At 37.4% G+C, this 22,087-nt stretch overlaps 1 protein-coding gene across 5 annotated transcripts in view; it reads right to left on the minus strand.

Moving 5' to 3' along the window:
- TTN (titin) overlaps positions 1–22,087 on the minus strand; it is a 239,364-nt gene that overhangs the window by 63,480 nt on the left and 153,797 nt on the right. For all 5 annotated transcript variants that reach the window (XM_072932290.1, XM_072932288.1, XM_072932287.1 and 2 more), the window contains 46 exons: positions 21,581–21,850; positions 21,088–21,390; positions 20,662–20,964; positions 20,104–20,291; positions 19,907–20,021; positions 19,063–19,347; positions 18,602–18,753; positions 18,325–18,472; positions 18,040–18,217; positions 17,821–17,942; positions 17,435–17,722; positions 17,045–17,341; positions 16,750–16,936; positions 16,084–16,199; positions 15,693–15,992; positions 15,146–15,445; positions 14,950–15,055; positions 13,801–13,997; positions 13,409–13,714; positions 13,028–13,306; positions 12,307–12,606; positions 11,900–12,202; positions 11,431–11,802; positions 11,030–11,332; positions 10,290–10,589; positions 9,875–10,171; positions 9,491–9,775; positions 9,111–9,404; positions 8,416–8,715; positions 8,004–8,312; positions 7,722–7,912; positions 6,807–7,236; positions 5,965–6,273; positions 5,401–5,549; positions 5,274–5,306; positions 5,046–5,175; positions 4,646–4,945; positions 4,243–4,560; positions 3,864–4,160; positions 3,475–3,774; positions 2,478–2,792; positions 2,238–2,386; positions 1,203–1,353; positions 838–1,119; positions 444–746; positions 37–339 (listed from right to left, as the gene is read on the minus strand). In XM_072932290.1, the coding sequence (XP_072788391.1) occupies positions 37–339; positions 444–746; positions 838–1,119; positions 1,203–1,353; positions 2,238–2,386; positions 2,478–2,792; positions 3,475–3,774; positions 3,864–4,160; positions 4,243–4,560; positions 4,646–4,945; positions 5,046–5,175; positions 5,274–5,306; positions 5,401–5,549; positions 5,965–6,273; positions 6,807–7,236; positions 7,722–7,912; positions 8,004–8,312; positions 8,416–8,715; positions 9,111–9,404; positions 9,491–9,775; positions 9,875–10,171; positions 10,290–10,589; positions 11,030–11,332; positions 11,431–11,802; positions 11,900–12,202; positions 12,307–12,606; positions 13,028–13,306; positions 13,409–13,714; positions 13,801–13,997; positions 14,950–15,055; positions 15,146–15,445; positions 15,693–15,992; positions 16,084–16,199; positions 16,750–16,936; positions 17,045–17,341; positions 17,435–17,722; positions 17,821–17,942; positions 18,040–18,217; positions 18,325–18,472; positions 18,602–18,753; positions 19,063–19,347; positions 19,907–20,021; positions 20,104–20,291; positions 20,662–20,964; positions 21,088–21,390; positions 21,581–21,850 (11,463 nt within the window). The remainder of the gene's footprint in view (positions 1–36; positions 340–443; positions 747–837; positions 1,120–1,202; positions 1,354–2,237; positions 2,387–2,477; positions 2,793–3,474; positions 3,775–3,863; positions 4,161–4,242; positions 4,561–4,645; positions 4,946–5,045; positions 5,176–5,273; positions 5,307–5,400; positions 5,550–5,964; positions 6,274–6,806; positions 7,237–7,721; positions 7,913–8,003; positions 8,313–8,415; positions 8,716–9,110; positions 9,405–9,490; positions 9,776–9,874; positions 10,172–10,289; positions 10,590–11,029; positions 11,333–11,430; positions 11,803–11,899; positions 12,203–12,306; positions 12,607–13,027; positions 13,307–13,408; positions 13,715–13,800; positions 13,998–14,949; positions 15,056–15,145; positions 15,446–15,692; positions 15,993–16,083; positions 16,200–16,749; positions 16,937–17,044; positions 17,342–17,434; positions 17,723–17,820; positions 17,943–18,039; positions 18,218–18,324; positions 18,473–18,601; positions 18,754–19,062; positions 19,348–19,906; positions 20,022–20,103; positions 20,292–20,661; positions 20,965–21,087; positions 21,391–21,580; positions 21,851–22,087) is intronic.

Genomic DNA, 22,087 nt, shown 5'->3' on the forward strand with positions numbered 1-22,087 from the left:
TAGTATTTTCAAAAGAAATAAGAAAAAGAAACATACCAATTTCATCCTTGCATGTGATTGGTTTAGTGCAAAATGATGGCTTGCCTTGCCCCACAATATTGCAAGCACTCACACGATACTCATAGGTGTCACCTTCTTTCAAGCCTTCTACAGTGAATTTCCTATCAAGCATTTTCTCCTTTGTAACTTTGTGGAATTTGTCTTTTCCAATGAGACGGCTTTCTAGAACGTACATGGTGATATCTGAGCCACCATTATATTTTGGAGGGTTCCAAGTTAGTGTAACAGAATTCTTGGTAACTGCTTTTACTTCCAGGTCTTCTGGACGGTCAGGAACAGCTGTGAATAAAGTAAAAATAAGGTAGATTCATTTTTCTGCATATTCAGAATCTTCCTGTGTATTAATCTCTTATGATAGTTATCCAAATCAAAAATATTCTTACTTATTGGATCTCTAATGATAATCTCTTTTGTTGTTTCTGTGAAAGGACCCATGCCAATTATATTCTCAGCTGCAATTCGGAAAAAGTAGGCTTTCCCTTGAATGAGTCCCTGAACAGTAGCATTCTGTCTTGTAACTGTGTACGTCACTGGAGTCCAGGCTCTGTGGTCAGATTCACGTTTTTCAATTATATAGTTGGTAATAGGAGAACCACCATCATCTTCTGGAGTAAACCATGACAATTTACAAGAGTCATTAGTTAGATTCTCTGTAAGGAGTGGCATTCCAACTGGGCCTGGCACGTCTGAAAGCAAAGAAAAAAATGGAGTATTGAAACATACATGCAGCATCTTATGAAACTGTACTTGTTCACAAACACTGAAGCTGCTATTTACCTAGTACATCCACAATAATTGTCTTCTTCCTCTCACCACCATCATTTTTAGCAAGAAGAGTGTATAAACCTTGGTGACTCCTTTTGCAATTCCTGATGACTAAAGAAGAACTAATAGCTGTTTCTTCAATTTTGGCTTCTTCTGGCAAAGCTTGCTCATCCCTGCTCCAAGTCACTGTTGGAGGTGGTTTTCCTGAGACATATGCTATGATCCGAATTACTCCTCCAGCATGAACAACAATTCTGTCCCTGACACTTGCATCCAAATTAATATCAGGAGCCACTGAGGGAAGAGAAAAAAAAAAGTCAATGATTTTTTTTCTTTGAGTTAGAGATACCAAAAATATAAATCAAAGTGATAAATACCAATTCTGTCCTTCATTTCAATAATGTCTGTAACTTCTCCAGGCTCTCCGATGCCAGCAGCATTTACTGCTCTAACTCTAAACTTGTAAAAACAACCTTCTTTTAATCCTGCAACAACGAACTTGGTTCCTCTAATTTCTTTATCTTTTACCTGGAAAAAAAAAAAACATTGTAGCATCAGCAAACATCAAGATATCATCAATTTCTTTGCAGAGTTTGAAACCAATCTGATATTAGATATTATTTCAGATTTACAAGCACATGAAAATATTAAGTGTACATGTACATAGCCCACACAGAATTCGTCAGAAATTTTTAAAGAAATATATGTCAGAGACTTACAACCTATTCTGAAGATTCATGTTTTTTCTAACATATTATATATAACATATAAGGTTGTTAGAATTTAGCTGTTTAGCAATTACAATATTCTGGTTTCAGAAGAATTGCATGCATTTTTGGACACATAAACTCATGTAAATGAGAGCAACAAAAAAAAGGGAATTAATTTATTGTCTTTTCAAAACCAAATATAAAGTCTCTTTACCTGGAAACAGTATAGGAAATGTGGGCTTTATTTAAAATTAACCCATGTATTTATGGAGATACAAAAAATAGCTAAGGTGTGCACCAGCTAAATTTTCAGTAATGCACTATTGAAAAAAATTAGGAAATTGTAGAAACATAGTAGTTGTAAATGCTCTGGCATTGTCTGATACCAGTTAGGGTTATTTTTCTGACAGTTCTAACTCAGTCTTCTGTGCATTTTTATTACATATTATTTACATATTTACCCACATCTTTAAATAAAAATTGTAAAATTCTGTATCTAGTATTTGCAAAGTTAACTTCACACTGAGGAAGGGAAAGCTTGGTCTTGTATTTTAAACATACAAAGATAATAATAGTACAAACTTTTAAAAATTAAAAACTAACTTGAATAGCAAAAAATTTTAAAGAAAAATTTTTTGGAGCAATTCATATTGATAGGCACAGAGAAAGGAAGTGCTGAATCTGAAATGGTTTTCAACCTACCCGTTCCCATTCTTCCTTTCCTTCCTCTTTAAACTCAACAATGTAGCCAGTGACTCTAGAACCACCATCCTTTACTGGTGGAGTCCACTCCAAGTCTACAGAAGACTTCGTCCAATCAGTAACTTTTGGTATAGGAGGGCCAGGTGGGGCTGAAAAATATCATCATACAGCATAAAAATGTATTTTATGTTCTTATTTGTATATTCTCAAATTCAGAAAAAAGTAATTTAAAATATTTACCAATAGGATCTCTAGCAATTGCTGGATCAGAGGGCATGCTTGGTGGGCCAACACCAGCTGCATTGATTGCTGAAACACGGAACTGATATTCAGAGCCTTCAATAAGGCCTGTAACTTTGTATGAAACCCCCAGTGTCATAGGCTTGATAGGATCTCGGTTAATCCTGGTCCATCTCTTTCCAGTGGTCTCTTTGCGCTCCAACCAGTAACCAGTAATAGGAGAGCCACCATCATGTTCTGGTTCTTCCCAGTTTACTGTCATTGAGTCACGTGTTATACTGCTAACTGTTGGCTTGTCAGGAGGTCCAGGGACAGCTGAGGGAAAAAAATTCACACATAGCTTGTAAAAAATATGCTAAAAATACACAGAAATAGCTAGAGTGCAGAAGAGCTGCGCACTCACATGGTCACCATTGCACTAGGCAGCTAGCCATCTGCACAGGATTCCTCTCCTCACTCAGTTTCTCACCCCTATTCCAGTACATATAATTCAGTGAAAAATGAAATACCTTTCCTCCAAATAAAAATCGTCAATTTTTTTTTTCTAGCCTTTCTGGATCACTACCTCATTTTAGTGCTCAGCCTAACACTTGCTGTTTTAAGAGCCATTTTCTCTTGCCAGCCTAACATTCCTCTGAGCTGGTCTGAGCTTTTCTGTATAATTTATCTTTCAAAACTGAAGGTAGGAAATTGATTCTTTTCGGTCCAACACATTAATAATGTCTCAAATACAACAGAATAACTTGAATCTTAGCAAATAAACACTTCTGTATTTAAGCATTACAAATATTGAGATTGTACTTTAATATAACACAAAGAGAGAAAAAAATATTTTAAGCACTAGACATGCTTTTAAGAACCAGGTACTACTGCTAAAACGCTTTAAGCTATTCTAGAAAACTTAGTGAAGAGAGAAAACAAGAGTGGTATTTAACAGATGCTGTACACATACCAGCATATGAAACTTGACATAACTTAAAAGCTTATTTCTACTTACTGAAAAGGTTACGTGCTGTTTCTGGCTCACTGTCCAAAGGTTCTCCAATACCATATTTATTTTGTGCCATAATGCGGAACACGTATTCATGGCCTTCCATCAGCTTGGGAACAGTGAATATGCATTCCTTGGGCTCATTAGTAACAGAGACCCATGTCTTCCTATTTGCTTCTTTTTTCTCTATAACATAGTTTGTAATCTTAGAACCACCATCATCTAATGGAGGAAGCCATGATATTGTCATTTTATCGGCCAAAATGGATTCAAATTTAATAGGTCCTACTGGAGGTCCAGGACGACCTAATGGATACATTTTAAGAAAGAAGAATTAATCAAGTATCAAACAAATGCTATCAATTAATGTAATTCCAAGAATTCTTGATATGTACCCAGAACATTCAGCCGCATCTCTTTTGAAGCAGTTCCCAGGTTATTTACAGCTGTTATAGTATATAAACCTGTATCATTTCTGCGAGACTGTTGGATCAATAAAGTGCAAGTATCTTCATCAACAATCTTGTTGACATGTTGATCATACACCACTGGTGATTTGTCATCTGGTTTCTTTGGAGAAGCTTTTAGCCATGTTAATGTGGGGAAGGGTACACCCTTTATCTTGGCCACAATTTTAACATCTGTTCCTTCTTCAACTTCCATAAATTCTTTGAGCTCAATAGATGGTGGACCTACAACAAAATGTTGAAATATTAGCATACAAAAATACTTCATAATTTTAAAATGGAATTGGTAGTATGTATCACTACTTACATGTCTGGTCTTTGACAACAAGTGGGCCAACAGTGGCTGAAGGTCTGCTAGGACCTGCTATATTTACAGCTTTAACTCTGAATTCATATTCTCCACCTTCTACAAGATCCTCAACAGTAAACTTTGTTTCTTCCACATCACGTCTGTTGCATTGCTTCCAAGACTCTTTGACTTCTCCAGTACGATCCCAGCGGAGACATTCAACATTATAATGCGTAACAGGAGCTCCACCATCATTCTTTGGTGGTTTCCATGTCAGGCTCACTGTGTTCTTGGTTACAAGGCCAATCCTCAGTTTAATAGGCGGATCAGGAGGATCTTCACAACCAAAACAGAAGAGTGAATAAATCCACTATACAGTACCATGTGGTTTTAAAGGATTTGTTTAAAGGATTTTACTTACGGATTGGATCCCTGGCTGTGGTCCGCTGGATGGTTTCTGCAGGTGGGCCAACTCCAAAACGGTTTTCTGCACGTACCCGGAAGAAATACTCTTGGCCAGTTATGAGATCAGGTACCACAAAGGAAGTACTCCCACAGTTTGGATTGACTTTAGTCCAGGCCTTCCCATCAATATTTCTCTTCTCTATAACATAGCCTCTGATTCTATCTCCACCATCATCATCCGGCATCTTCCATGAGAGTTTACAGCTACCTCTTGTGACATCACTTACTTTCAGGTCTTTTGGTGGACCAGGGACATCTGTTAAGATAAAAGCAAAACAGACACAATTTTATGTAAGTATGTAGAAAAATAAGACTAAACCCTAACATTTGGACACTTCAATATATGCAAGTCATACCAAGCACATTGACTCTGACATGTACTGTCTTTTGTCCTGCTTTATTCTTTGCTGTAATACTGTATCGTCCAGAGTGACTTCTGTTGCACTCAGGGATGATAATCTCTGAACGTGTATCAGTTGCTTCCACCTGCATATTATAAGAACAAAAAGAAGTTATAGAGCAACCTTGAATATTTATGTTTCAAAAATGCAACAATACCAGGTTTAAAAAATTGCTTGCTTTACCTGAGCTTCTTCAGGTATATTATGACCTCCCTCCTATAAACAAATGGAAATAATATAAATGTAAATGAGAATAGGCTTAAATGCCTAGAAACAGGTGTAGAAAAAAATACCTATTACTTTTACTAACCTTTGCTGCTGTTTTTGCTTTTCCTTCATACTCCCAGAATGTTTTTGGAACTGGGCGACCCTTGATAACAGCTGGGATTTTAATTGTTGTGCCAGCACGACAAGAGAGCAAATCCTGTGCTCCAAGATCAAGGAAGATTTCTGGTTCCTCTGCAAAAATATTTAAATATAGAAATTTTAAAAGCTACTGAAAGCAAAATCCCATCATCACTGAGCTGAAATCCCCCAGAAACAAGTAGAATGCATATTCATGTGAGACAGGTTGGATGTACAAAAAGGAAACTCAGAAGTATACAAATAGAAAAACTTGTTGCTGTAAATTTTTCATAAAATTAACCGTATTTCATTAGTACGTCTGTAGGTGCCCATCAGTTTCCTGATGAAGCATTCCCTGGCAATGGGCATAGTAATGAAACATTCAAAGATGCGTGTCAGTCTTTTGCCACATTCTTGTATAATTGTTTACTCTGTTTTGACTTTGGCTTGCTTGGCATCCATTTTGAACATTCATAGCAGTAAGTGGCATTTACATACAAATACCTAAATCAGTTCTCAGAACTCTTACCTAGAATATCTTGGATAGGTATCTCTGATGTTGCAGGACTTGGTTCTGATTCTCCAGCAGCATTTACAGCTTTCACCCTAAATCGGTATTTTCTGAGCTCTTTCAAGTCGGGAATAACACATTCGCAAGTAGGAAAGAGTTTGTCTCCTTCATTCACCTTCTTCCAATCAGTACTACCTTCATCTTGCATTTCAACAATATATCCTTTTATAGGACTCCCACCATCTTTTTGAGGAGGCTTCCATGCAAGTGCTACAGATGATTTGGTTTTGTCTTTGACCTCTGGGCATGATGGTGGACCTGGCACAACTGGTAAAACAAGAGCAAGTAAAAATTACCTGAGTGTTAGTAGCTTCCTATTTTTTTTTAATCGATAGGTTTCTAGAAGAATGCAAGTGTTTTCATTTCTTTACCTGTATTTGGAGTGTAAATCCTAGAATGTGCCTAATAATTACGTGTATTTCCTACGTTAGCAAGGGATACTTAAGGTACATAGCATAAAGATTGAACTGTTTACCAATAAAGTAAAATGATAGTATAAAAATATTCTGAACTAAACTTTATTTGGAAATGCCTACATTGGTGTTATCACAGTATTAGGTACATAAAAGAGGTAAAAAATTAAAATTAAAGCTAATTATTTTTAAAGTTTTAAAATCAGAAACTTTGTGTCAATATATTCTCTTAGGTTTAATGTAAACAAAGCCTTTGATTAATGTTAGTAAATTAATACTTCATTATTTATATTTTTCATTAATAAATTTCTAAAAAGTAATAGTAACACATTTTTTGTTCTGCTGTGATACAGTCCTCTAACACAGTCATACAAATAATATACTTACATATAGGATCTGCTGCCAAAGCTGGATCTGATGGTTCACTGGGTGGGCCAATTCCAGCAAGATTTTCAGCCATAACTCTAAACTGGTATTCAACACCTTCAGCCAAACGAAGCACATTATGCTCTAGACCTTTTACTGATGGTTTTGTTACTGGAGCTCTGTTGACACGTGTCCAGTAGACACCTCCCACCTCTCTCTTCTCCAACCAATAGCCAGTTATTGGACTGCCACCATTGTCCAAAGGAGGCTCCCAAGTTACCAGCATAGATGATCTGGTGCGATCCAAAATTTTTGGCTTTCCAGGAGGTCCAGGAAGACCATAGGGATCCTTAATAACAACTTTTTCTGAGAGGCATTCATCACTTATTCCGTATTTGTTTACAGCCCGGACCCTAAATTGGTATTTTTCATTTGTTGCAAGATTCCATACCTGAAAAAGAGAATTTAAATCAATACAGATTTCAGAATCAACTTATTTGGAGTTAAGCAGAAATTTTACTTTAAATTCTATCTTGCAATCTGACTGATATACCTATGTTTATGTAATACACAGTTCTGTGTGACATCCTAAGGATATTCTTATTTCATGTGCATAGGATTGAACATAAATAAAAAATGTCATTATGTTTGTTCTTGCAGTTGGTTAGAAAAATGAGTCATTCTGGAAGATGGAAAGGAAGGTGTCTTCTCTCTAGCTGAGCTGAAGTTAAGTAGCAAAAGTGAACAATGTTCACTTCTGTTTTGTCCCATGAGGGGTAACACAGATACATGGATGGGAAACACTCATCCAGTAATTCTGGAGTCTAAATGGAGCATGAGCACAGATACCTATGTAAGTAGCAGTTTCCATTAAATATGTAATACTGTTATTTTTATGCATACTAAAGTATGTAATAGAGATATTTTATCAATTACCCCAAGTCTTCTCTCAACAGCGCCTTTGGAGACTTCTTCCCACTCAGATTTCTTCTTACTAGCATCACGTTTTTCAACAATGTAATGGGTAATTTCACTACCACCATTATCAACAGGTGCATCCCATGTTAAATAGCAGGATTCTGCTTTAATATCAGAAACAGCAAGATTTCTTGGTGGAGAAGGACGATCTGTATGAATGCAATAGAGCATGGAACTACATTAAAAAGAAAGCAAAGGCATTTTATTAGCTGTCATTTTAATAAAATGTTGCATCCTTACCATACACTTCAACATGCACATTGCGGAATGCAGTGCCAAGACGATTGGAAGCTCTCACAGTGTAAGTGCCTTTATCATCCCTCACTGCTGCAGGAAGGATAAGTTCAGTTTTTGCCTCAGTTCTAGATACTTCTTCCTTGGTTATCTTAAGTGCATTGGATGTTTGGTCGATTAAAACTTCATTCTTGTCCCATTCAATCTTCGGCATTGGCAGGCCTGTTACATCAGCAGGAATGTTAACTGGCTCTCCTGCCTTGACTTTGATAGTATCTCCTCTCACAGCCAAACGTAATGTAACAGTTGGAGCCACTGAAAAGAAGGGAAGTGACACAGTGAAGATGGAGATGAAACAGAGAAAGTGCCTTGAAGTGTTCTAAAGATATTTATATAGACTTCTTTAAAGTTGATATACCTTCATCATCTTGTATAACTACATTGAGGGGCAGTGATGGCTCACTTTCTCCAATCTCATTGACAGCTTTCACACGAAATTCATACATATGAAGTTCATCGAGTTTTTCAACGAGAAGAGATGTTTTTGGACAGAGCCTTGCATTAACTCTTTCATAATCTTTTGAATCATGTCTCCTCTTCTCAACAATATATCCTAAGATGGGACTACCACCATCACTGCGTGGAGGCTTCCAGTCAAGTGTAATGGATGACTTCGTCCTCTCTGTGTACATGAACCTCTCAGGTGCTGTTGGTGGACCTATTAACACAGATGAATTACAATAAGAAAAAATTAAAACATCAGAGAATTTTAAATCATAAGAATGCAGTAGCTCTGGCCTTTTAAAACCATAGTTTTTACGTGCAAAGAATCAGAGTATGATTATGGCTCATATAAAGTCTCTCATGTATGTGGAGAAAAAGGTAGTAAGTGTCTCAGTAGGCACCCGTATTTTGCTATGCAAAGAACCTCACTAGCTGCAGAGAACTCATTCAGAAACCTGACTGAAGTAATGAAACTAAGGCAGATGCCTATCCATGTAGTTGAAAAATAAACACACTTTCTGTATGGGGGGAAAGACAAAAATATTTTCTAATTAATCTGACATTAATTTTTTTTTCTTTTTAAAAACCCTGTAACATAGGTCATCTTACCTAATGGATCAACTGCAAGAATGGGTCCTATTTCCACAGCTGGACCAGTACCAAATTTGTTCTTGGCGCTAACACGGAATTTATATTCCTGCCCTTCAATTAGACCTGTAATATCACATTTAGATCTATCTGTGTCTACAGCTAGTCTCCATGTATGCATTTTGGCATCCTTCCTTTCAACAATGAAGCCTATGATTTCACTGCCACCATCATCTTCAGGATCAGACCAGTTAAGCAAACACATCTTTCTGTTTGTGACCACTGGCTTCAGGTCAAGGACTGGTCCAGGAACATCTGAAAAAAAAAATCAAACAAGTAAGGTAAAGCCTATACTGACCAAAAGAAAAGCTTATTTAATTTGAAAAAAAAATTTTTCTTACCAAATACTTCTACTCTGGTTCCTGCAGATTTTGAACCACTGCTATTGGTAGCAGTAATTACATATCTTCCATGGTCTTTTCTCAATGCATTCTTAATGGTTAACTCAGATTTTGTGCCAACGTTTTCAATAACAACTCGATCTTTATCTAATTCACCCTCCTCTACAGTCCATGCAATGGTGGGAGCAGGACGCCCTGTCACAGTAGCAGGAATTTTAATAGTCTGTCCAGCCATGACCTGAATGCCTGCTTTCACAGAAACATCCAGCTCAACAGTGGGAGGCTCTGTGGAAGAAACAGAAACAGTTGATTAGCCAAACGGAGGGATTCAAACCCACCTTTTAAGCAGTTGGACATTTCTTAAAAATAATACAATTGAAATACCTTTAGGTTCTGCAACTGTTGCAGGTTCAGTTTCCCCAGGTGGTCCTTCACCAGCCGCATTGAGTGCAGTAACACGGAGTTTATAGTCTGCACCTTCCCTGACTTCTCCAACAGTAAACTGCAGGACCTTAATGGGTTTTGCTGTACAGCGTGACCACTCATTTACTCCCATCAGTTGTTTGTACACATGGTAACCAGTGATATCTCCACCACCATTATACACAGGAGGTTTCCACTCTAGCTCAATGGAAGTTGCACTTGTGTCAGCAATCCTTGGAATTGGAGGACCAGGTGGCACTAAAAATAAATAAATAAATAAACAAATAAATAAACAAATAAGTGTAAATCAAAGTTAAAGGCTATGAATCCTAGAATTTGTCAACTGTCTGCTACTAGCTTCTGCTAAGCCACTTACTTATTGGGTCCTGTGCAGTTTTTGGATCTGATGGTGGACTAAATTTACCGGGGCCAGCTGCATTTTCAGCACACACTCTGAAGATGTAAGTTAAACCTTCCAACAGTCCTTCAACTTTTACTTCTAGAGCATTCACAAGGTTCCTGTTGACCCGAGCCCAATGAGTACTATTGATTTCACGTTTTTCAATCCAGTATCCTATGATAGGGCTGCCATTATCTTTTGGTTCATTCCACTTAACTAGCATACTGTTGCTGGTTACATCTTCCACATCAGGCTTATTAGGTGCATCTGGTGGAGCTGAAAAACAAAAAGGTGGTTTTGTCATGATTTCTGTCTCTTCAGAGTTTACTCAAGGCTAAGAGAGAACTAATATATAATAAATTACTAATTTTATTTCATAGTTTTTCTGCTCTCTTAGAACCTTTGATTCCTAACAGTGATCAGTAATCAAATTTTCAATGGCTCTCTTTTGTGGTAAGAATACTAGCCTATGAAGCACAGAGAATGTCACTATTGTTAAGTGTTTTAAGGGTAAAGTTTTATGACAGTGATCATCATTCTTACGTGTTTACTATTGAAATCAGAGTATTTTTGATAGTTCTCTGTATTTCAATGGTTTAAAATGTGTAGCTTAAGTTTCTTCTGGGAACATTCACATAAAGCTGAATATTTTAACAGTCTGTTACAGTTTCACATTTTGTTTTCTGAAAAGGTTGTTTTTCAAAATTAAAACTTACAGAAAGGATCTTTAGCTGTCATTGGTTTTGAAACACATGGTGGTCCTGCTCCAACTCTATTTTCAGCAAATACACGGAATAGATACTCTTTTCCTTCAATCAGTTTTGTTACATGGAATTTGCAATGCCTGAGTGTTGAATTGACAGTGACCCAGCCCATTTCAGCTTTTGTATTGTCTTTCTTTTCCAGTACATAGTTTAAGATTTCACTTCCACCATCATCAAGAGGAGGCTCCCACTTGCAAATGACAGAATTTTTTCTCAAATCTTCAAATACAAAGTTGACTGGTGGCCCAGGTGTATCTGTTAGTAAACCAAGAAAAATTATGAGTACTCAACTTGTGCAATTTTTTACCTAATACTCTGAACAACTAGGTGTTTTGAGGACATTCTTAACATACCCAACACATTGACTTCACATGAAGCTTTTGCAACTCCATGATCATTTTCTACTTTAATTGTAAATGTGCCATGGTCAGCTCTAATGGAGTCACGAACTGATAGTATGGACTCTCCTTCCTTGTGGTTGTCAACACTCATACGTTCTGGCAGTGAAAGCTGGAAAGGTTTCTCTTCTTCAGCTTCACCCTTCCTCTTTTTAGGTGCTGTTACTCTCTTTTTGATATCCTCTGGTCTAACAACTTCATCATTCCTCAGCCAAGTAATAGATGGATAAGGTGACCCTGAAATATGTGCCTCAAGTATGATCTCATCACCTCTCTTCACTTCAAGGCCAGATTGTAGGTTTGCAGCAAGGAAAACTTTTGGAGCCTCTGTAATAACAAAGAATGAGAAATGGAGCATAGAATCTTTCAATATGTCGGAGGATGTATGGCAATTAATACAAAGGCTCTAATGAACAATTCATACCAATAGGATCCACAGCTTTCACAAAAGGAGTAATCCGAGAAGGCTCACTGATGCCAGCAGCATTCTCAGCACGAGCCCGGAACTGATACTCCTTTCCTTCCTCAAGGCCTTTCACTGTGTAAGTTAGCAAAGGTACCAGATAGTCATTGCATCTCTCCCATCTCTCTTTGCCCTTAGCAAGCTTCTCTATTATATAGCCCATAATCTTGCTTCCCCCATCAAACAGGGGTGGTTTCCATGTAAGAGTTACTGATTTTGATGTTGGATTATGGACTTCAAGGTCAACAGGTGGATCTGGGGGCTCTGTGAAAGAGAAGATCAAAAAAGGGATCACATGAGAAAAGAGATTATGAAGATTTTATTTAAAATTCAATTTTTAAGATTATTTAATAGAAAGACAAACTTACGTTTTGGGTCTTCTGCAATGATCGGGTTTCTTAGTTCAAGATAATCACCCCCTCCAATCTTATTCACAGCTTTAACACGGAAATAATATTCACAGTTTGGGATAAGATCTTTGACTTGCCATGAAAGCTTATTTTCACCAGACATGACTGGGATGTATGTTTTACGACCAGCTTCCCTGCGTTCCAGAACGTAATGCAAAATAGGAGTACCACCATCAAAGTCTGGAGGCTCCCAGGACACTTTGCAAGAATTCTTAGTTACTTCACTTGCCTTAATGTCTTTACACTGTCCAGGTGGACCTGTTTTAAATAGGAATGAAAAAATTAGTTAATTAAATAGATGGGAAAGTGTATTCTTATAAATATGAAATTATATTTAATTTCTTTGCTTTGCAGAAAGCCAAGACCACAGATGTGGACTACACAGCATCTATATGAATTTCTGTTCCCAAAGGTGAAAAATAATGAGAATTCTTAAATCACTTTTATATTTATACACTAACTTTTCAAAATAATTGGGCTTTGAGCAGTCATTGAATAGTTAGAGCAACTTGAGGTAAAGTGTTTTTTTCATGGGACTTCATAACATCAATCTGTATGTGTCTGAGTAGAAGTGATTTGCCTGCCTGCCAGAAAAGGTATCTTTCTAGTCCTTTCTTCTGTCAGCTTCAGGGTTCAAGTGAAGATAAGCACATTTCTCAGAATGGAAGAACATAGTTACCTATGACTTTAACATTGACTGAACCAGTTGTTGATGCCAGCTTGTTCTCCAGTGTGATAGTATAAACACCAGCATCAGCATGAACACTGTCTATCACTTCAAGCAATGCAGAGGTGTAGTCACTCTTCATTGTTGTTCTGTCACCAGCTTTCAACTCCTTGCCATCTTTGTGCCATGTTATAGTTGGGGATGGAACAGCTCTGAAGGGTATAGGGATACTTAGTTTCTGTCCTTTAACAACAACAATGTCACGAGTTTGCAGATCAATGGTTGGATTACCTGTAAAGGCAAGTATAATGTTATCAGAAAGTTGCCAAACACCATTCTTTTTTTAGTTATGCAGATGTGAAAAAAAAAATATACAAAGGAGTCTATTCTTACAGTCTGGATCCTTGGCAACAACTTTTTCTGAGATGTCTGATGGCTCACTAGCTCCAACAGCATTGACAGCTCTGACTCTCAGCACATATTCTTTGTCTGGAACAACACCCTCATCCACTTTACATTTTAGATCTTTAATTGGACGAGAATTGATTCGCATCCATTTTTCTGTTCCTGCTTCACACATCTCAACATTGTATCCAATAATAGGACTTCCACCATTCTTTAAAGGAGGTTTCCATGCAATGCAAATGTGCTTTCGTCCTGCATCTGTGACATGTAAATCCTGAGGAGGTGAGGGAGGGCCTGCAGAAATGGAAAAGTATTGTATGATTTTCATCCCAGAACAGTACACTGCTTCTAAAATTCATATACTGTATTATTCTACTTACTTGTTGGGTCTTCAATATGAACGAGGTCAGTTGGTTCACTGGGATGACCACATCCAGCTTCATTTTCTGCACGAACCTGGAACTGCACATCTGTACCTTCAATGACATCTGTCACTCTGAAATTGCAATCTGGACCAGCTGTCTTCCCAGCTTTTACCCAGCGAGTAGCTAGCTTTTCTTTCTTTTCAATAACGTATCTGAAGAGATTAGGGAAAATACCATGAGGCACTTGAAATAGAAAGACTTAAGACTTCTTCAAGAAAATAGATGAAAAGAGATTAGAATAGTTTAGACAGTGGAAACATAAAGAGAATAATGGATAATAGAGTCAATGAATTTTTCTTCACACTTTAGCCACTTAGTCCTAGCAGCCCTCAGCCCTAATAGGACTGACATCACTGACAGACCTAGGTCTGAGTGTCAATTCTTGAACTTTGTTCTGTGTTTTAGAAGTGAACTGAACTGTGTTCTCAGGTTGTAGAGAGCTGCAGAGGCAACAGAACCTCCAAGCTACACTTTTCTCTTTGCTAGTTTGGATCTCAGTGGTCAGTCTATTGAGAATATTTGAAGACACTATTACTTGTCTGTCAAAACTGTGCTTAGGACAGGCTATGGCAAACTAATGCAAATTGAGTGACTTCTGTTTCTTCAGGCAGATCTCTGTAGTTGTTTGTTGGTTTAAGATGTGCTTTGTGTGATTGGGAAGGAGTAAAACAGCCTGTTTGAAAAGTGTTACAAAGACGAAAATGAACTGAGAAGACTCATTTTACCTGAGTGTATACAGTTTGAATGACATACAAAGCCAGATGGAAAATGAGAGCATACTACATGCTAGATGACCTTAAGTGGCAGGAACTGGAGAATATGGTCTCATTGTTATTTTTTATGCAGTTCCTTATTATTATATGCTATTTTGAGGATGTTAACACACATTCACTGTTCAAGCACATTAGGTATTTTATTTGCATCATTTCTACATTGTAAAATCCAGCCCATCACTGGTTTGACCACATGGCTTCTCTTATATCCATCCACATATTTTTCAAATAAAATGTTTTTATTTAAAATTTAAATATTTTGATAGAAATATCTTCACTTGTTAAAAGATGTTTATCTACAGGAGTCTACATAAACTTAAAATGACCTTACCTTTGAATTGGTCTGCCACCATCATTCTTAGGTGGTTCCCATTTCAAATCAACATGGCCTTTTTTCACATCAACTATTGTAAGGGCATATGGAGGCCCAGGGGTTGCTAAGGTAAAATAAAAAAGGCACATATTAGAAGACTATGATCTCATGACATATGAGCTACTAATCACTCAGTAAGTTAATTGAAACTTACTGAAAGTATCTTTAGCAAGCACTGAATCTTCAATTTCACAGTAGTCACTCTGTCCAATGGCATTTTCAGCAGCCACACGGAACACATAGAGTGAGCCTTCAGTCAGTGGGCTTACTGTGTACTTGGTATCTTTCACTGTCGTATCAACAGTCTGCCAACCTTTCCGCCTTACATCTCTTTTCTCAACAATGTAGTTGGTAATTGGGGAACCCCCATCTTTTTCTGGTACTGTCCATTTAAGATCTGCTGTATTTTTAGTAATATTAATAACTTCAAGCCATCGGGGTGGTGAAGGAGGATCTGCAAAATAGGAAAAGAAAAAGTAAACCAGGATGTTGCAATTCCCACGAAAGCTCATGTAAGACAGGGAACACACCAAAACTATTAACACTTTGTATTTCTTGAACAAAAAAGCAGGGCAGATTTTAGTATTTCAAAAGCCTTCCAAGAGTTCATTTAGTATCTACAAAGACAGGCAGACATGGGGCTTTTTAAAAGTCAGAGACAGTGTATTTGCAGTAGCAGCACGTTATGAAACAGTACTCACAGAGCCTCTCCTTGCACAGCACAGGGTCACTGGGTTCACTGGGCTCACTCTCGCCAGCCTTGTTCACAGCTCTCACACGGAATGAATATTCTTGTTTCTCCATAAGATCTTTTAGGAAGTGTTCAGTTGTTGGAACTCCTTCAGCTACTCTCACCCATTCATCTGTTCCAGTCTTTAACAGCTCAATGACGTAAGATTCAATTTTTGCCCCTCCATCATGTTCTGGCTTTGTCCAGTTCAGAGTAAGGAATGTCTTGCCAATATCTTTCACAGTTGGCTTTCCAGGAGGCCATGGTGGATCTAGACAAGAGTCCAATATTAATTATGTAATTGAAAACTAATTTTTTTATTATTGTTGCTAAGAAAATATTAAAAAATGTGTTTATTGTACCGATTGGATCTTTCACTAAGATTGGCTCTGTTTCCCTGCTTGGTTTTCCAGGTCCTGCAAGATTCTCTGCCAAGACACGGAACTTATATTTCTTCTTATTTGTAAGACCTTTAACTCTGGAAATAAAAATTAAGTTTGATTAAATCAAACCTAGGCATTAATTCATGTCTAAACATTATTCTCTCCACTCTTCATACCACAGATAACTTGGAAAATCTGAAAATACCCAAATTACTGCTAATGATGCCAACACATTGTCAACACTAAAATGGTACATTATGACAGAAATGAATGTTTTGATAACCACCTTGGATTTCTGCATGTTACATGGTTTTTAATTAATAAGAGCATCAGGAGGAAAAAAACCCAAGGATTTTGGTAAATTGCTACTTGGGATGACCATGCCTCTGCCATTTTAGAATATCTTATGGAATTATTAAGCAAAGAAATTATTGAGCATAACTTTTAAAAGAAAAACAAGATGAAAAATTCTTCTGTAAAGATACTCATTAAAACTAATTTAAAAAGTAAGCCAGCAGGGGTAGTTGGAGCAAAACTTATGGAAACTAGGAAAATATAAAAACAAAGTAAAACTTATTTTAAAAGCTATTGTTACATTTTTATATCTCTGTAATCAACTTCACCCTAAAGTGATTATATTCTTACTTGAATGTTGTATCTTTCACTGGCATTTTGTTGCATTTTATCCATTTATCCTGCTCAGGATCATATCTTTCAACCCAGTAGCCCGTTATGGGGCTGCCACCATCTTCATCTGGTTCATTCCATGTTAAAGTAACTGAATCTTTGGTTACCTCTGTGGGCTTGAGACCTGTTGGAGGGCCTGGTGGATCTGTATAAATTAATTAAAAAACAAACAAACAAAAACCAAAACCATCAGTCATTTTTTTCTCTTCCTGTAAAAATCTTTAATAATTTATCGTTAATTCAATTTACTAACCAAATGAATATTTGGCAATGATGGGGCTACACTGGGCTGGCTCCCCAACACCATACATGTTTTCAGCACTGACTCGAAACACATATTCTTTATGAGGAGTTAAATTGGTAGCTCTGAATTTTGTATCTTTAACAGTTGATGACAACTTGTCCCATATTTCACTGTCTGTAGCTTTTTTCTCAAGGACGTAGTTGGTAATTTTAGAACCCCCATCATCTCGTGGAGGATTCCAGGTTAGAAGGCAGGATTCGTTTGTGATTTCTGTTACATCAAATGCAGCTGGTGGACCAGGTTTATCTGTAGAGGACAAGATGTGAATGTTAATTTTCCAGTTGTATACCTTGGAACATTACTAATGATTTATATAAATAACATAAAGTACATGCATACCAAGAACATTAACTTCAACAACAGCAGTAGCACGTCCACTGGAATTTACAGCTTCTATAATATAGGTTCCACTGTCACTCCTCTTGCTGTCTGTAATAGTGACTGTAGAATGATTAGGCTGGCTTTCAATGGTGATTCTGTTATCAGGTCTCAAAATTTTGTCAGCCTTGGTCCAAGTAATCTGGGGCTCAGGCTTTCCAGTTACTTTAGCTGGCAGCTCAATTTTAGTTCCAGCTTTCACAGTAAGTCCAGCAAGAAGCTTCACATCTAAGAAGATTTCTGGAGCCTCTGATTTAGGAGAGAATGAAAATGTTGTTAGAGAAACAGTATTTCAGAGACTGGTAAAAATAAATCAGCTATGGCAATTTAGCAAGTGAAGTAGTTACCTTTTGCATCAATGGCCTGAATATCATCAGTTGGCTTACTTGGCCTACTTGCTCCCATTCTGTTCAAAGCCTTTACCCGATAAGCATACCACTCTCCTTCCTTGAGCTTTGTTACTTCCATTCTGTCAAAAAAAAAGGGGGGAAAAAAATCAAATATTTAGAGCAGTGAGGATGGCATAATTAGCTAAGAGGATTTATCTACTGTGTTGATTTACTTACTTCGTTTCAATAACAGGCTCCCCACATATCTCCCACTTGTCTGTGCCACGCTGGGATTTTTCTACCAGATAACCCTTAATGCGTGCACCACCATCATATTTGGGAGGCTCCCATGTTAGGAAGATTCCTTTTGATGTTGGATTTCTCCATTTAACATTTTCTGGTGGGTCAGGCACCGCTATTCAAAATTAAAAACATATGGGGTCTTAGAAATCAGTCTAAGGAAGACATATTATTTTTATATCTTACTTTGAAGAAAATCAGCAAAATTTCAAATATGCTTACTTGCTGGTATTGACATATTTACAGGTTCATCAATATATGCAGGTTCGCCAGGGCCACACTTATTGCATGCAAAAACTCTGAATAAATATTCTTTCCCTTGGACAAGGTCAGGTACAGTGAACTCTTGATCAACAATATGATCCATAACCTGAAGAGAATAAAAGTTCCAATGTTTTTTTAAAATTTATTTACAAAGAGTGATTACAAAAATAAGACAAATTTTCAGTAGCATATGTGAAAATAATATAGACATTTAAATGAGAAAGAATGAACTTACTTTGCTCCACGTTTTCCGGCTTACTTCACGTTTTTCAATTATATAGCCAGTAATTGGACTTCCACCATCATCTTCTGGAGGCTCCCATGCGAGCTGCACTGTACTCTTGAGTACTTCTAAAACATTGAGCTCTCTTGGTGCACTCGGACAAGCTAGAAGTCACAGAAATTGTATTATTTTGTGATTGGTGTTTGATAGATGATCACTATGGAATGTATCTACCAGAAGATTTAGTCTTGTTAAGTCATTCCTCTTTAAACAGTGAAGTTACATATTGAAAACTAGAAAAGAGGTTTTATGAGGAGGGATTTCTAGTTTTTAGTTTTATTTTAATATACATTAGTATACTTTTAATATACTTTTAATATATTATGTTATGAGATTACACATTATTAACCTAATAAGGTTTTAACAAGACAAACATGGAATGTTACTGCTAAAACATATACATATTCACTTACCAATGACATTAACATTAATTTCTCCTGAAACAGATGACACAGGGTTTTCTAATGTTAAGTAATAAATTCCCTTGTCTGGGCGTTCACTCGGAGTAATTACAAGTTCTGCAAAGGAGGCAGTGGTCTTCATTTTTACACGATCACCCTCTTCTAAGACTTGGTCACCAAAAGACCATGTGGCAGTTGGCACAGGGTACCCAGTGATGGGAACATGGATCTTGATTGGCTCTGGTACAATAACTTCCAGCCCATCCTTAAATGCACTTAGGTCCATTGTAGGTTCAACTGGAAAAAATGGATTCAATAAATTATTTTGAGATGTTATGAACAGAGCTAATGATAATTGTGTTGAGAGGCTGCTTCTGATTGTATGATAGCCTGCAGGTCTAGCTTGCTGTATCTCAGCATATCTAGACCTAGGTTTGCCTTTTGACTCCCTACCTCTCCTGGCTAAATGTTCTGGGTTTTTTCAAAAATATGTGAGATAATAAGGGAGATTAGTATCACCAAGTATGACATTTCATTTACTTTTTAATGTAAAAACTTTGCATTCTTTATTTTTTTTAGGGATCTTTTCTGCCTTTCTTTCCTGCTGTTACCTCTCAGGTAAAGGTAGGTCAGGAGACAAAAGGTCATGCCTTGCTCCTCAGGCAACCTAACAGGCTTCTATCTCATATACAGATAATTATCTGCAAAATTCATAATGGAGGAGAAATAGCTCATGATCTCAAATGTCTAAGGTGTGCCAGATACCTGGTGAAAAATACACATATTACCCACAAGATGCACTTTAATTGTATGCCTTATCTGAATAATTGTTTTTAAAAAATGGCATGCGGCTTACCAAAAGTATCATCTGCAGTTAATGGCCCAATAGCCTCTGCTGGGTCAGACACACCAGCTGCATTTTCTGCTGAAACTCTGTAGTAATAACTGGATCCTTGTTTCAATCCAGTTACCTAAAATCCACAAACAATCATTTACTACCTCATATCAAAGATGATGTGCACATTTTACCTGTTGATGAAGAGAACATTGTACCTTAAAAGTAAGAGCAGGTACTAGTTTTGGGTTACAACGAATCCACTTGTCTGTTCCTTCCTCTTGCCTTTCAATGATATAGCCTAAGATTGGACTTCCTCCATCTTCAAGAGGGGGTTCCCATGTGAGCTGAACTGATGACTTAGTTTGATCCGAATGCTCAAGGTTAATGGGAGGACTTGGTCTCTCTGAAAAAAAAATTGAGACAAATAGATTTATTCAACTGATAAAGCAGCATGGTTCTGCAAATTAACTGTTTCTATCTTACAGTATTGTTTTTAAAGCCTTTGCATAGCTTTTTCTAAACTGACTTTTTAAATTGAGGCTGCATCCTAACTTCAGAGAAAAAATATTTTGCAGTTCTTATAAAACCAAGTGGTAGCAAGGTACTCCTGCTGTGTCTGAAGGACCAAAGTAGACAAAAGGGAATAGGGAAAATATAACTGTACACAGTATTTGCAGCATACATGTTCGTCAGTTGAACTTTCCTGCACACATGGCATCAAAATGCTCCTGTCTCATAATGCAGTCATAATTATACATACTTTGCATACTCACCAATTGGGTCCATGATTTTTACCGCACGTGTAGCAGGACTTGGTTTGCCAACTCCAACCATGTTTTGAGCTCTTACTCTGAAGAAATATTCTTCATTTTCCACAACATCAGTCAGGACAGCCGACAGTTCATCAGCTCCTGTGGTCATAGTTGGCTCCCATCTGATGGTAGCTCTGTTACGCAGTTCAATAACGTAGCCAGTAATCGGGGATCCTCCATCATCCTCAGGTGGTTCCCAGTTAAGTGTAGCTCCAAACCTGTTCACATCAGTAACTTCTACATTTTGAGGAGGACCAGGAACATCTGCATTTTATTTTAGGAGGAAAAAGGAAAAAGAAGGCATGTAGGTTTTTTCTCTTGTTAGAATTTGTACTGCTTTTTTCACACAACCATCAAACACTGAGTTTTTTTGTAACTTCTGCTCACCAAATTTGCTCTTAGCTTCCACAGGTGTGTCAGTTTCCACTGGCTCACCAGTGCCCACTCTGTTGCGTGCACTGACACGGAAGAGGTATTCAACTCCTCCTTTCTGAAGTCCAGTAACAGTGTATTCACAATTTTCAGCACGATCTGTGGCCACAATCCAGGTCTTACGCTTGATATCACGTCTTTCAACAACATAGCCTATGATTTTACTTCCACCATCACTTTCTGGTTCTTGCCATGCGAGACCAACTTCACCATCATAAGTTTCAGTGACTTCCAAGTCTCTAACTGGACCTGGAACATCTATTAAAGATATGACAATACTTCAGGGCATTGCATTTTCTTTCATCTGGCTAGAGAAGAGGATTCTGAGGGAGACCTTAATATGACCTACAGCTTTCCCATGAGGGGAAGCAGAGGGCTTCCCCCTCAATAAAGGATTTTTATTCTGTGAAATAATGGTAAGCAAGGTTTTAATAGTACGAGTACTTACCAATGACTTCTACATTGATGAATGCTTCTGCCTGGCCATGTTTGTTTCGAAGCACAACCCTGTACCTTCCCTTATCTGATTTCTTTGCTTCATAAATTTTGAAGGTAGTGCAGTCAGTTGTTGTATCAACAGTTGTTGTGGGCAGACTTTCCCCTGCTTTAAACCATTCAGCTTCTGCTCTTGGGTAGGCATCATATGGGACAGTCATAGTTAAAGGTTTCCCAACATCAACCACAAGGTTTTGATCACCAGTCTTGATTTTAGGTGCAGCTAAGAAAGATGAATGTGAAAAGTTCAGTACTTGCATATATATGTATACAAAAATTGATATATTGGTGCAGTCAGCAAAGAAGTTAACACAGAAAAGTAAAAGGAGCTCTGTGTAAACTCTAAGGAAATCCTTCATATACTCATAGGACAGCTCCAGAAAAAGAGAAATACAGATTGGTTGGTATGTACTGTGTCCTCCTATAAAATCAGGAAAGGAGTTGCTTTTTGAGAACTAAT

Source organism: Taeniopygia guttata, chromosome 7 (genome assembly GCF_048771995.1).
Source record: "Taeniopygia guttata chromosome 7, bTaeGut7.mat, whole genome shotgun sequence".
NCBI lineage: Eukaryota > Metazoa > Chordata > Aves > Passeriformes > Estrildidae > Taeniopygia > Taeniopygia guttata.